This window comes from Anastrepha obliqua, chromosome 1, assembly GCF_027943255.1.
Source record: "Anastrepha obliqua isolate idAnaObli1 chromosome 1, idAnaObli1_1.0, whole genome shotgun sequence".
NCBI classification, from domain to species: domain Eukaryota; kingdom Metazoa; phylum Arthropoda; class Insecta; order Diptera; family Tephritidae; genus Anastrepha; species Anastrepha obliqua.
Window position 1 is genome coordinate 47,120,822 of NC_072892.1, and position 15,656 is coordinate 47,136,477.

General features: G+C 34.9%; 2 protein-coding genes across 12 annotated transcripts in view; one reads left to right on the forward strand and one right to left on the reverse strand.

Moving 5' to 3' along the window:
* LOC129252524 (arrestin domain-containing protein 1) overlaps nucleotides 1-15,656 on the forward strand; it is a 54,932-nt gene that overhangs the window by 21,270 nt on the left and 18,006 nt on the right. The window lies entirely within an intron of this gene.
* On the reverse strand, nucleotides 54-13,863 carry LOC129252580 (GTP:AMP phosphotransferase AK3, mitochondrial). 7 transcript variants are annotated; one of them, XM_054890946.1, is made up of 3 exons: nucleotides 13,757-13,861; nucleotides 13,573-13,668; nucleotides 54-1,252 (listed from the first exon to the last, which is right to left on the reverse strand). In XM_054890946.1, the coding sequence occupies exon 3, from the start codon at nucleotides 1,131-1,133 to the stop codon at nucleotides 462-464; it is 672 nt and encodes a 223-aa protein (XP_054746921.1). In that variant the 5' UTR covers nucleotides 1,134-1,252; nucleotides 13,573-13,668; nucleotides 13,757-13,861; the 3' UTR covers nucleotides 54-461. The 7 variants fall into 7 exon arrangements, with proteins under 7 accessions (XP_054746921.1, XP_054746920.1, XP_054746918.1 ...); XM_054890945.1 differs by lacking the exon at nucleotides 13,573-13,668 and having other exon boundaries at nucleotides 13,757-13,863; XM_054890943.1 differs by having other exon boundaries at nucleotides 13,573-13,863.

The window sequence follows — 15,656 nt, forward strand, 5'->3', positions numbered from 1 at the left end:
AGTAATTTCAATTGGCTTTAATAACTGCCAGCGTAAAAAAAAAGCGGTACCACTTTGAGTTGACAAAAGAGTTAAATTGTTTGGTTTATTTCATTTAATTTTTATTTAAATATACTTACTTTCAAGTATATATTTCTTCAGCTATTCTTGCATTTCTTAAAAAAAAAATGCCATTTATTTCGGCTCACAATACACAAAACACCCGTACAAATAAGTTTCTACATATGTATAATAATTAAAAATTATATTTTGCCTATTTATGCTAAAGCAAAATATTTCGATATTAATCGTTGCCTAAATGGCAAAACAACAAAAACAAATACATATTTTTTAAGTAAATGTTACAATTATTGTTCTTAGTTCCAAGATGTTTTAAGTAAAATGTCTTTGTGCAGTCACACAACAACATACATACATATGTACATATGTATGTAACATCAATATGGTGTATTCCTACCACCTTATAGGCTATTCGCCGCCACAGCTGATCTCGTTTTCTCCGCCAAAAATTTTTCCACCTGCGGCCATATTTCAGATGTGGTGCGACCCTTGAAATTGGTGATTAAATCCTGTTCCTGGTAGTAATTCATCACAGGTCGCAACATCTCCTCGTAAACTTGCAAGCGCTGTGCGACCACTTCTGGCTTATCGTCCCCGCGTTGCACCAAATCTTCACCCGTCACATCATCTTTACCCGGCACTTTCGGGTCATTGAAACCCACATTGTACACCCGTCCTGACGGCAAGTGCACCCAACGTCCTTTCACCCGTTCTATGATCACATCGTGCGGCACTTCTAAATTAATAACCGCCTGTATTGGTTCACTGGCTTTCAGTCGTTCAGCTTGTGCAAGTGTGCGTGGGAATCCATCCAACAACCATGATTTGTTGCCAACCTCAGTTATGCGACTCAGCACACATTTCATCACTATGTCATCTGGCACTAGTTTGCCCTCATCCATATACTTTTTCGCCTTCTTGCCCAAATCGGTGCCGTGCAGCACATTCAACCGTAACATATCACCTGGTGAAATGTGCACAAATCCAAATTTCTGGACAATACGCTTTGAGATTGTGCCTTTGCCAGAGGCTGGTGCGCCCAGCATCACCACACGGAAGACTTTAGAGAGCATCTTATTATTATGGCTTGAATCTTGACGTTTCGGCTTTTGCTGCTTTAGTAGTGCGTGATGTCTGCTTTCTGCTTGACTATCCCCAATTCACTCTACATTCACTGGCGCGCCGAGAACAACTGAAAGTAGCAAAAATACAAAACTTGGTGCTAACAGATAAGCGAGTGGCAAAATTTATATTAATATTAAATACGTACAGTTGCGATAAAAAAATTGTTTAGTTTAGCTATAAGCATTCAAATAATTACTTAACGCTAGATCTTTTTTAAAGGATGTACATTTAATATATTTGTACGAGTATAACTTATTATAAAAAATTAATGATAATAATAATAAACAGTAGTGTTAATAATAAGAAAGCAATGTCGCTAACTCGTCTAATGGCAGGCTCAGGAAGCGTGCAGTTTCGGCGGGTTGGGTCCAGAGGAAGTGGGTTGCTAGGTGAGTGGGTTTAAGAGGGCAAGTGAATAGGTGGATAGTATCGTGCGGTTGACCTTCATATGCCAAACATTTATTGGGTATGGCGTGGTCTATTCTGGATAAGTAGGAGTTTAACCTACTTAAATATCCAGAACGTAATTGGCCAAAGTTACGCGGGACTCTGCGAGACAGCTGAAGCTCTTTGTCTGCTATAGGTGGTGGTTGGTCTCGGATAACGGTCGTGAGTTTAGGAAGTTGGTAAGCAGCTACAGATGAATGTCGTTTAACATCTATCTATATACTGTCCACTTCACCTCGTCTCTACTAAGTGTCGCTGGGTTTGAGATATTTCTAAAAATCGCATTTGCTATCCGATTTGGCTCATATTGGCTATTAAGTATGTGAGAAGAAATACTATTTGTATTTCCGAAAATATGCCCGTTGAGTAGCGCTTGGGTCCTGGCTAAACCAACATATGTCGAGGCAATTAATTTAGAGAAAAGCAGACAGTCTATTGCTATGGGATGAAGGTTAGAATATGGTATATATTATAGCAGCTTACCGGGAAAGTCGCTCTAGTCGCCTTAATGACTATATTATTTAGGTTATCTCTGATTAATTTGGTTGTCCCAGACTTAACCGCTTTCGATGTAATCGATTTTAAATAAAATATATAATAAAGATATTCAAATAAAATTATTATATACATATATATTCTTTTTTTTGCTGTAAATCGGTCTTTTTCTCAGTTTTTTGTTAATGCCAATTAATAAAAATCATCAATAAAATTTGAATCAGACTCTGACAGTTAAAAATGGCTCCTTGATGAAGTTTTGAATTAATGATTTTTCACTAAGTGCTTCCTACTTCACATCATTAAAAAATAATAAATTTTGTATGCAAATTATTCTGCATATTATTTCAATTATATGTAATTATTATATTTTTCTTAATTATAATTATTTTATTATTATTATAAGAATAAAATGATTGAATATACTCAAATGGTAGTCCAACATCGATTCCAGCTTAATTTGAACAATCGAAATAAATCAAATTACCTCATCAGGAAAAGGGACGGTCATTTTGAGAATGAATTACAATCAATATAAATTTTGAAATTGATAAGTTTTTTGTTTTAGTCGCTTATTTTTTCTTATGAAAATTGTCCCTACACTAATTGATGCCGCGGTCCGCATACGGGTTAAGTCTTTAATTTAAGTATTATACTTTTTGGATAGCAAAAAAGACATACAAGTTTTTAAAATAATTTTCAGAATAGTTTTCATACATTTCTTTTAAATTTAATTAAACTCAACCGCAGCGAATTGAGAGTCCATAATAGACTGAAGTTGGATTTTTGAGATGTCTGTTTTTTCTTTGGCACTCTGTGAGCTAATCCTCGCTTTATTTATATTTTTATTTTAATTTTTTAATATTCCATAGTTTGTTCCACAAACTTTTGTTGAAATATCAAAAAAATACTTCGAATGAAGGGTCGATAGAATTATGCACTCCAAACGACTATTAGAAATATAGAAATATGGTTTTTGAGTTCCAAAAAAAAGGTATAACTCACTCCGTATTCTTTAAATAGTTTTTGAGGATTTCTGACATATTCGTATAGCAATTAAGTCAGATTACCTAATTTTGTTAGTAGAAATGCACTGACGGGTTATTACCAATCGGTAAGAAAACACTCAGTGTTGTTAAGAAAAGTGTATCTTAAATATAAATACCTTGAGGCAACTTTGTGCATTAGCGGGTTAACTCGTTGAAATAATTATAAATCAAAATTCTAAAGTGTTTGCTGCTTCAGTTCTTCTAGCTATACTACTATTATTTTTACAGCGACTGTATTTATGTTCATATGGACAAATGTACATACATACATACGTACACACGTGTAGAGAGTGTGGTTGTTGCAACGCGTGCTGTTCGAGTAGAATTGGGAAGGCGGGGGTTGTATGTTGAGAAAATATTATGCTGGCCACAGACGGAAAACAAAACGATTTGTTGACGATTTTGGTTTCACGCTGTTCGTTGCTGAGTGAAAAGGAGGGAAAATGATTGTCATGTATGGTATTTATTTGTGCTTGAAAAGAGGAGGGGGAGAAAGATTTTTTTTTACACTTACTTTTCTATATTAGTATTTTTATCTACTTTTTTATATATTACGAATAAAATTTGCTACGATTTTAATTTTATAATTCTGTCTTTATATTGGTCACTCTTATTTTTCCACAATGATGGTTAGCTTTTGAGCAAATCTTTGAGCTCCTCAATAAATATTTTGCTTCATATTTTTGCTGTTTGTTGTTGTCAAAATTTCAAAATAAATGAGAAAAATCGTCAACTTCGCTATACTACACGCAAACGATTGCAAGTTGACCAATTTTTTGTAAATTTTCAATCAGTTTGCCAAACGCGCCACAAACATTTCAATCTGTTGAAATTTCAACCGATTGTTTCGATATGTTTTCCGTCTGAGGCCTGCATTAGGTGAAGTAAAAAGTTCTGAGCCCTTTTCCGCTAAATGTTTTAGTGAGCGATACCTCTTGACGTATACATTGATTGATAAACTGCTACAACAACAACAACAACAAGGTATGCATTGTATTCAGAGCGAATTGAGTACTGAAGGTGGCGTCTTCCCAAAATAGTTACTTTACTTTTCGCGAGTTTGACAAGTCTGACCAATACAAAACAAACGAACAAAACAAAACAAAAGGAGGAGCAATTACATGTTTGTGAAAATTCAGTGAACGGCTTTGTAATATTGTGATTTGTGCGATTTAAACTAAGCAAACTAATGAAAACGAAGGGCCGCGTGTTAAATTGTGAAAGCACAAATTAGTAAATATAAAGTCTCCAAATGCATTTCTTTTGCATTTTTATGCGGAAGCTGCCGTTGCAAGAATGTGTGTGTATAATTTCTTGTGCTTGGTAGTTTCTATAGCTTTCGCCTACTTTTCCTCTTCACAAACTAATAATTCCCCCTTTCTTTTTTTGTTCGTTTATTTATGAGCTCTGACGACACAGCGGACTCGGAAGACGCAACTTTTTATTCTATCATCCTTACTATAATGATAGAAGTTGTAAAGTCGAACCGGTTCGTGAGTGCTTTCTCCATTATGCAGGAATTGAAGATAAATCGAAACAAAAAAGAAGCAAAGAAATTTAACTAAATCAAAAAGGGTAAATACCTTTGAAAACATTTAACTTCACCTAATGTCGGATGTTTTTCTTGAGCTGCATGAGAACTATGGCTTGACAGCTAAGAAAGACAAACTGTGTTGACATTTCTGTTCAGTGAGGCTTGTCAAGTCATCATGAATCGTTTAATGTCAGAACAATGTTTCCAAATTGTGGAAATTTAATTTGAAAAAAAAAAAAAATAAAAAAATAAATAAATCTGTTCGCGAAGTTCACAGTTTGGTCTTTATTTTTTTCGAAATGAGGAAGGAGCTGCCGTTACGGTGAATGACGAGCTGGAAATGATATTCAAAAAATAAATGCCACGATAATAAAGGCGGCCGCCGTAGCCGAATGGGTTGGTGCGTGATTACCATTCGGAATTCACAGAGAGGTCGTTGGTTCGAATCTTGGTGAAAGCAAAATTAATAAAAACATTTTTCTAATAGCGGTCGCCCCTCGGCAGGCAATGGCAAACCTCCGAGTGTATTTCTGCCATGAAAAAGCTCCTCATAAAAATATCTGCCGTTCGGAGTTGGCTTGAAACTGTAGGTCCCTCCATTTGTGGATCAACATCAAGACGCACATCACAAATAGGAGGAGGAGCTCGGCCAAACACCTAACAGAAGTGTACGCGCCAATTATTTATTTATTTATTTAATAAATGCGCCACCCTTTGTGAGTGTTTGGCTGAGCTCCTCCTCATTTTTTTTCTTTTGCGTGCGTCTTGTCGTTGTTCCACAAATGGAGAAACATACTGTTTTCAAGCCGGCTCCGAACGGCAGATATTTTTATGAGGAGCTTTTTCATGGCAGACACACACTGGCGTGTCGAGGTGCGACCGCTATTAGAAAAAGATTGTTCTATCATTTCGTGTTTCATGCACGGAGAAGCTACGAACTCCCAAATGGTAGTCACGTATCAATCCATTCGGCTACGGCGGTCGAAGTTATCTACCAGATTATAATAAAAAAATGCATTCCAACAATATTTCTGTTTTGTGTTATCATTTTAAGTTCTCGAACTAAAAAAAAAAACACCCGATATATGTATTCCGGCTCAAATAACTTTTTTTTACTGAAAGCTTGTTATTGTTATTTGTAAGCATTTAGTTCAACAAAATGTTATTTGTTTCTGTCATTTACGAGTATTTTGCATATCGGAGTAGATGAAACAAAGCCAGTCAAAGGTTGTTTTCGTAAAGAAATACTTTTAATCACGTTATTCATAGATGAGCGCTTGATGTTTAAAAGATAACATGCGAAGTATGTACATAAATTTTATCGGGCGGCTTTATTCTTCGTTTACAGTAGGGGCAATTCCTATAAGCTGACAATTGCGCTTTTTTGCTAAACCATTTAAATTTAATGTTTACAAATATTGAATGCAAATTTGCTTACTTTCGTTTAATGGCAGAGCTTATTGTATGTGTCTGCGAAATTTCTTAACAGCTAATTGCTATTCTTCCTATTGTGCCTCAAACCACCAAGCTTGCTTTTAGCCAGTTGGGCGGATTTACAAAAGCAATTCATTTCAAAAAAAAGCTAAAACAAGGTGTTTGGCATGAATACATCTCTGCCATATCGCCAAACATTAGAGCTTTTTGCATAGTTGTGTTAAAAAGTAAAGCAATTTAAAAATAATAAATAATAAATTTTTAATTTTCGCGTGCTTATTCGGATATTAATAAAATCTTGGAATAGAATTTGGCGTTACCATGTCATTCAATTTCAATTAATTTTTATATAATTATTTATATTTGTTTAATGTTTTTTTTGAATAGCTCTTTTTTTAAGTATAGCTCATTAAATCAATGCTGGAAAAAAATCAACAAAGTTTCTTTAAAATTCCAGAATTAATCAGAATTCCTGACCTACAGTTTTTTTTAATAGAAAGACGACCGTCAGCAAAAACTAAAAAAATTAATGGGTTGTTTAGCAACTCAAAAAAAAAAAACAAAAATCGATGGGTTTTTTAGCAAATCAAAAAAAAAAAAAATCATATACTCAATAGGAATGCCAGTTGTTGTTGATAACTGCTTATGTTTTGATCAGTAAAGGACTGCCGCCGTATACTTTAAAATATCGCATAAAATGTGCGACAAATGCAGAACACTAAGAAAAAATAGTACATTTTCAGGTTTTTACACACAACGGACGTTTAAAACACAGGACGTATGTAACTGTAACTAAAGTTGCACATTGCATTTAAATACCCTGATTCCAATGCAATATCTCGTAAACTTTTTTCAGACTGTAAATATTTTCTTCTTCTTCTAATGCTTAACCATTGAATGAATTTTAACTTTTAACTTGATTTTTTTCGTAGTTCATATTTTTTTTATTCTCTCGAACTCGCCATGTTTCTTTTCTTTTTCCGCGATCTTTTCCTGTATTCACAGTCTCATGGACTTATATTTTTCTACCTAGATATTTATTCCATAACCTGTAAACAAAATGAGTATAATTGGGGTTGGTGTCGAAATTCTGTATGTACAAAATTCTAAAAACAAAATTCTGCTTTTTAAAATTCTGCTTTTTTACAATTCTGCTTTTTTAAAATTCTGCTTTCTAAAATTCTGCTTTCAAAATTCTGTATTACAAAATTCTGTATTAAAATATAATGTTAACAATGTTAAAGAGGGAATGTAATTATTTAATTTATTATTATTATTATTTTTTATTATTATGCGGTCGCCGTAGCCGAATGGGTTGGTGCGTGATCACCATTCGGAATTCACTGAGAGGTCGTTGGTTCGAATCTCGGTGAAAGCAAAATTAATAAAAACATTTTTCTAATAGCGGTCGCCCCTCGGCAGGCAATGGCAAACCTCCGAGTGTATTTCTGCCATGAAAAAGCTCCTCATAAAAATATCTGCCGTTCGGAGTCGGCTTGAAACTGTAGGTCCCTCCATTTGTGGAACAACACCAAAACGCACACCACAAATAGGAGGAGGAGCTCGGCCAAACACCTAACAGATGTGTACGCGCCAATTAATTAAAATTAAATTAAAATTATTATAAAATAATAATAATTTTTTCTTCAGTTTCGATAGAATCCACAGTATTTTTGCGTAGAACTTCTTTTCGCGTGGGCGGCCTTCGGCCGCGCTTCAAAAAAATAGCCCTCATCAGTCTAACTCCGGCTACGCAATCCACCGTATTTTTGCGTAGAATTCCTTCTCGCGTGGGCGGCCTTCGGCCGCGCTTCAAAAAAATAACCCTCATCAGTCCAACTCCGGCTACGCAATCCACCATATTTTTGCGTAGAACTCTTCTAAAAAAAACGAACAGCTGCGAAGAATTATTAAGAAAAGAAATTAATTAAGTCACACTACATATTTAAAAAGAATTCCAAAAAATATTGTAATTGGCTAAACTAAAATATTGTTATCGCTTAAACATATACATATGTATATTTATGGAATAAATGTTTATTTTGTTACTTCTTGTATGACGAAAATCACAAAACTCGAATAAAGCAGAATTTTTCGCATTAAACATGCAGAATTTTGAAAAAGCAGAATTTTGGAAAGCAGAATTTTAAAAAGCAGAATTTTAAAAAAGCAGAATTTTAAAAAGCAGAATTTTTTTGCAATTTACAGAATTTTGTCAACCAGAATTTTGTAATACAGAATAATGACACGCTCCCTATAATTGTGTGATCATAAAATGACTAATGTAAACGTAGTATAAAATGGCCATATGCACTTCTTTACAGTTTGTTTAATTTAATATCTTTCATTTAGAGGAATTATGAAGCGATTATATGCCAGTATAGAGGATATGTTCACACTGTGCAATAAGCCTTAACCATAAAGCTTTTGGTCGCTCATAACTAGTGTGTCTATATTCGGAAATTGTCAAAATATAATATATATACCCGGCGCGTATTCATCATCATTGTTAGCATACAAAAATTTTTTTGAAAGTGGCAACTCCATATAAACATACCAAAAAAACATAGATTTTTTCAAATTTATATTTATCCGCCGTCTCTGGTTTGAAAATTTACCATACAGGGTCCTCACAGGGCTCAGATATCACAATTTTTGTTGTGTAGTTTGTTGGATAGACGCAAATGAAAATTACTTCCCAGTAAGAGGTGGACGCGGTTGTTATCTAACTTCGTTAATTTTTGAATTATACGAAGCAGAAAAAAAGACAAAAAGAAATCTACAAAAACGCGTCTGTGGAGGTTGGCATAGTAGTTTTTGAAATAAAATAAACAGCTGCCAACCCTTTTTTTTAATTTTTGTATGCAATTTTTTTTAATCCCCTTCTGTACACATCTTAAAAAACAGGCTTCCTCTATATAAACTGTGAAGTTTTTTCAATGTGAAAGGAACTGTTCTCTTTGTTTTACTTATTGATGGGTTTAAATGAATTTAATATCTTTTTGTATTATTTTATAAACTTAAAAAAAAAAAATAATAAACAATAAACAGGTGACAGCACTAAGATCTCCTCACCTCCTCGCAGGTGGAATAGACAATTGCCTTACAAAAGATATTCATTGCAGTTGCTGCAATTGTTGTAACTGCTTAAACCGCATTTTTGCTGAATTGACTGTCCTTGGGAGTATATAAAAATGGGTCATTCCGGTAACGTAGTACCAATTGTCGAGGCATATTCATAGTTCGAAAGACAGCGGAGATGAAAGAGTTGCTGGAATAGCTGTGGGCATTCCATTAGTTCATAGTACATTTCCAATGGATACCCTGTTAAAAGTAGATATTTTCGAACTTCAAATAGCTGTTAACAGCGGATTCTATCTTTATAAGTACCTATCATATATGACGAGGTTTTAAAGTTGGGAAATGTGTCGGTAATTATTTTATTTTAAGTAATCTTAGCCTTGCTAATATATGACGAAAAATTGATAATCACTAAGATAAGTTGCTAATTAGTTTTTTTGGTCAAACGGGAATATATAGGTATGTACATATGTGTATATGTATTCAATAAGATGATAGAATACACGATTGCGCCTTCCGAATTCACCGTGTCGTAAGAGCCCATCAATAAACAAGCAAAAGGGAGGGGAATTACTTGTGTGTGAAGAAGAAGAGCAGGCGAAAGCAATGGAAACAACTAAACACAAGGAATTACAGTACAATCGTGATATTCCGACATTTCTTAATCCGACACGTTCGGTAATCCGACAACCTCATAACGTCTATGGATGTAATTGGCATTATTTTATTTTGATCAGTCGTAGCAGAGCAGCAGAGGGGGATTGTGTTTTGTTTCCCGGTTACAACGTATTTGTCATTAAATTTGAACGACGCCAGTTTTCTCGCGATTTCTGACGGTGTTGATGTGATTTTTTTCTGTCTTTTCGTGTCATTAAATGGATCCTTCGGTAGTCTGGAATATTTGATAATCCGACAACGAGTCGGTCCCGTATGTGTCGGACTATCACGATTGGACTGTATACGCACACACACATACTTTCTTGCCACGGTGTCTTCCGTATAAAAGCGCTAACAAACTGCATTTAGAGACTTTATATTAATTATTTTTTCGCCGAGGCACTGAAAATACGTTCATCCCTTTCAGCTGTTTTTGGATTCAAAACATTTTTGCGCTTTTTTGTTCCCGACTTACGTATGTTAAGAGATTTTCTCATTTCTCTGGAATACTTAATTTTCACGAAAAAATTTCAGAAAAAAATATGAACGAACTCACAAGTTGAATGCTTGGCTTAGCTGCCTATACTGACTACCACTCTTAAATATTTTCCAGTTTGGGGAGAGAAAAATAAATATTTACCTTTCAGGTATAAAAAAACAATAACACGCTGTTGCTTTACGCATTTAAATACATTAGAAGGGAACATTTACAATAGTCAGGTGCATAAAAGGGACAGCATTCTAGGTAAACGCTGCCGCTTCGGTCTTGTACTCTCAAACACTCTGAAACACCTTTTCAAACTTGCGTGTAATTTCGAAAATATTCACCGGAACAATATTAAGTTTTCTGTGTGTATTCTTAAATATATGTACATTAAGAAAAAAAATCGAGTTTTTAAAAATTCTAACTGTATGTACATATATAACCCCTTAATTTGTGCTTTCACAATTTAATACACGGCACATCGTTTTCATTAGTTTGATTAGTTTAAATCTCACAAATCAGAATACTACCAATTACATTCACTGAATTTTCACAAACATGTAATTTCTCCTACTTTTGTTTGCTTTGTATTGCGAAGGGAGCTGACGCCAGACTTGTCAAAATCGCGAAAAATAAAGTAACTGTTTTTTAACGGCGCCATCTTAGATATCAAATCGCCTTGTATAGGTATACAACTTATCGATATTGTATGCCAGTGATCGGCACTGCTTTACTCATTAAGCGCTCTTTCTCTCACACATATTTGATGTCGGAGAGGCAAAAGTCGGCCAGTGACCAATCAGCAACCGAGAAGAAAAATATTTGAATGTGTTAACTTGTCGATTTCAGTTTTATTATCAATTATTAATTTCTCTTGATTCGCCTCTTAATAATATCACCCATTTTTAACTTGGAATGAATTTTCGGTTGGGTGTTTAACGAATTCATACCCGGTTGGGCACAGTCACTTTGGTAAAATCAAAATGGCTTATGTTGTCATAAAAGCAACAAAAAAATTACGGTATGTGTTTCCACAAATGGAAGGACATACAATTGTTATTGTTGTAACACTTCACTATACCCTGTCATCTAACGGTAAGCGCAGGAAACGTGCTGTTTCGACAGGTGGCGTCGAGAGGAAAAGGGGTGTTAGGTGAGTGGATTTGAAAGGGTGGTTAGTATCGTGCAGTGTACCTTCACATGCCAGACATATGTACATATATTGAGTATGTCGGGTTAAGTTCTAGATAAAAGTTTAACATATAGAACGTATTTGAGTCAAAGTTACGCGGGTTTCGCAAGGCAGTTGAAGCTCTTCATCTGCAATAGGTGGAGGTTGGACTCCGATAACAGCATTCGGGGGTCGAGAGTTTAGAATGGTGGTGGGAGTCTCCCGATGAATATCGCTAAGTATCTGTCTATATAGTATACTGTCCGGTCCAGTAATTGCAGTTTTGTTTGCTCCTGAATCTCGTTGGTGTAGTTGAGAGATGACTCGCATGGGAGATGGCTTAGAACATACAGTTTTATGCCGTCTCCGAACGTCAAACGGTTTTATTGAGCGCTTTTTCAGGGCAGAAATACACTCAGACATTTGCCATTTCCTGTTGAGGGTCGACCGCTGTTAGAGAAAACTTCTTGTTGAAGAGATGTCTCTTGACTCGCCTGGGAGGTGGCTCAAGACATACAGTTTTATGCCGCCTCCGAACGTCAAATGGTTTTATTGAGAGATTTTTCAGGGCGGAAATACGCTCAGAGATTTGCCATTTCCTGCTGAGGATCGACCGCTGAGAAAACTTCTTCTATCATATAATGTTGCATGCCCACAGGGAGTCTCGAATCCGGATAGTCAACGCAAACCCATTCGGATGGCCCCTTAAATATAACTACTTGTATATAGATCAAACAAATAAACAAATTGTTGTAACGGGAACATTTATTCCGCTCTCCTCGGCCCCCGCACATTTTTTTCATTGAATTTATATTCCAAACTAAATATATATATATTTGAAATAATATTACTAAAAAGGTAAGTCACAAAGTTGTTAACTAAAAAAAAAAATATATAAAAAAATTAATTTGACTCTGCTTTTGTATACTATTTCCTCAGCAACATATTCATTTCACATTTTAATAATAATAAAAGTAGTTCGCCGCTTACAACTCTTTCTTAATTTGTTTTCTTTAAAGTTAGAGTGCTACAGTTGTATACCGCTACTGTTCGCTAAATAGTTTCTAAGCACTAATTTTAACATTTCGTGTCACTGTACGTTTTATTGTTTACTTGTCAAGTTCTGACACTCTTATCACATTCCATTTTTAGATTATCATGAAACCGGTGCATAGGACTATTATTTGGTGATAAAAATAATAATATTGTTTACATTCAATGTAAATATATATGTATGTGCATACATACGTATGTGAAGTGTAAATATCTGTAGCCATAAGCAGAAAGATGTTAATCAGTAAATATTTGTTAAATTATTATTAGACGTGCGCGCGTCCAACTGTTCGAAGCTCGCGAATTACTCTCCTATGCTGGAGGGCTTGAAATGAATAAGTCAACTCACGTACCTACTTGTATCCTCATACGTGCCCTATGTATGTACATATGTATGTATGTATATACCATTAGCGGCGCAAAAGTTCTTTTGTTCAAAGTCCAAACGATGTGATAAAAACAAGTTGGGCCTGAATTGAAGCGCCAACCACGCCACAATGCTACTTGTGTATATATACTCATATACATACATAATCACATCACAACCACTAGTTATACTCTATAAACCGATCGCTACCTTCTTTGCATAGCCCACACAACCGTGAAGAGGGAAGTGCATACATACATACATATGTAGGTGCACCTCGCCTTTCCAAGCGCCATTGCACATTTCACATCATCAATTTATATTAATTGCCAGCAATTGTCGTAATTTTTTTATGTATTTATTATATTTGCATATATATATTTTATTTACAACTTAACTATGCGAATATGCACAAACAAGTGTGGTGTGATGCACAACTACTTGGTTGAGCTTATATAAATTTCGCAGTTATTTACATTTCTTGTTTAGTCACCCTGTTCCCACAACGGGCGTATGAGTGCTTTTACCATTAGACCGACAAGAAATATCTCCTGACGCATGCAATTGATAGGCACATCTTACCAAATATATACAAACAAACATACACATACATACATATATATGTAGATTTATGGAAGCAAACGAAGTGCACGTTATTTATTGGTACGAATGAAAGCGGCAATTTTTTCGCGTATTAGCCCCGTTAGTGCACTAGAACATTTAAAGGGTACGTTCCATCAAATTACAACTATTGTTTGTTTTTCCAAAGTAAAGATTATTTATATTCATCTAAAATTACTTTATCTACATGCCCTTGTTACTATTTTTTCCACTCTTTTTAAACTTGGTTATTCCTCAAGCAGTCGATTAGTTTTCTTACACATCCAGCGGCCGGCCATTGACTGATTGCGTATTCAGACAAACGAGAACTTCTAGTTAGGGGTTTGACATTTGTTGTTGATTGTAATTATGTATATACATTAGGGTGGTCCAAAAATGCATGGGAAAAAATTTATATTAAAATTTTTATGCTGCCGCCCCCCATAATGGTAAAGAATGAAAAATAAAAAGACCCGTATTTTTTTTTTTTTTAATCAGACCATATTTAATGGTGCCGCCGGGGCTTTGAAATATCCCATGTATTTTGCATGGGAAAAAAATACTTTTTCGTAGATTTCATGTAAAAACCTGGAAAATGAATATATTTTAACCGGATACCTCAGTTTCTCTTCATAATTGGTCAGGGAATAAAAACCAATTATGAAATAATTAATTTTTTTGTATTAACTATTTTTTATAAAACCCCAAAAAGCCCCCATAAAACGAAAATCTAAGAAAAAATCGAAAAACAATATTTTATATTACTTTTATGAAAATAGTTAATACAAAAAAAATTAATTATTTCATAATTGGTTGTTATTCCCTGACCAATTATGAAGAGAAACTGAGTTATCCGGTTAAAATATATTCATTTTCCAGGTTTTTACATGAAGTCTACGAAAAAGTATTTTTTTCCCATGCAAAATACATGGGATATTTCAAAGCCCCGGCGGCACCATTAAATATGGTCTGATTAAAAAAAAAAAAAATACGGGTCTTTTTATTTTTCATTCTTTACTATTTTGGGGGGCGGCAGCATACAAATTTTTTTTGGACCACCCTAATATACATATATACATACAAACATATGTCGCCTACATTCGTAACTCGTGGCTCTCTGTTGACATTGTTATTGTGCTTTGGTAGAAAGGGCGCGTGGGTTTCCCTCTTTTCTAATATGGAAGTTTGCAGTTGTTTATTGTGAACGAGTGAGGCGAATAGTAACAGTTGGACGAGTGCTTTCTTGCGTTAGCCCGTAGGTTGAATGGTGTGATTTTGACAATGTTAGGAAAGGCAAAGGTAGACATTTTTGAGAAAGTATGCATTTTACAGAAAGTAACAGAACAACGCCCTTCCCGGAAGGAAGTGCAATACTCAATGGTGAGAACCAAACAGAAATCTTTTCCACGAATGTTGATTCTGCGTCCGCCCAAGGATTGTCGCTTCAGCAGTATTCCTTGTGTACAATACATGTACTGGAAATGGTTTATGCTTCTACAACAACAAGAATAGTACAAGAAGATTTTAACACGCATTATGATCTTTGGCATTCAAGCTCACCCATGTAATATTGTGGGTGTTATTATTCACGTACCAAAGTATGCAGTTGACTGGTTCTGGTAGAGTAGATAAATAATTCAACATTCTGCGCAATAGATTACGAGTACTCGTAACCAAACATAACAAAAATATGATAGTCTGATAAACAGTAAGAGGCAGTTATGAATTTTGCATTATTCCAACTACCATTGGTTATCTCTATTGATAAATCTGCAGATTTTTTTCTATGGCTGACCTTATCCAACATTAATTTCGTAAAAAATAATTTGTATGGGCTTGCAACTTCTGTTTGCACAATTGGGGTCAAAAAATGCAGTTTTCCAAACATCTCCCCCACTGAAGTGTAGATTTAATCCTCAATATTTTTGGACTGTATAGAGAAATTAATTTTTTTAGATCGTGTAATCGCATTTAGCTCATTTGGGTTCCGGTGCAAAAGGACATATGTATGCAGGAACGGAGTAGCGAATGCATTGGCTAGAGGGACCCGTCTTCGAAACCAACAATATCCGCGCCTTTCCTGTCTATGAGACAATATA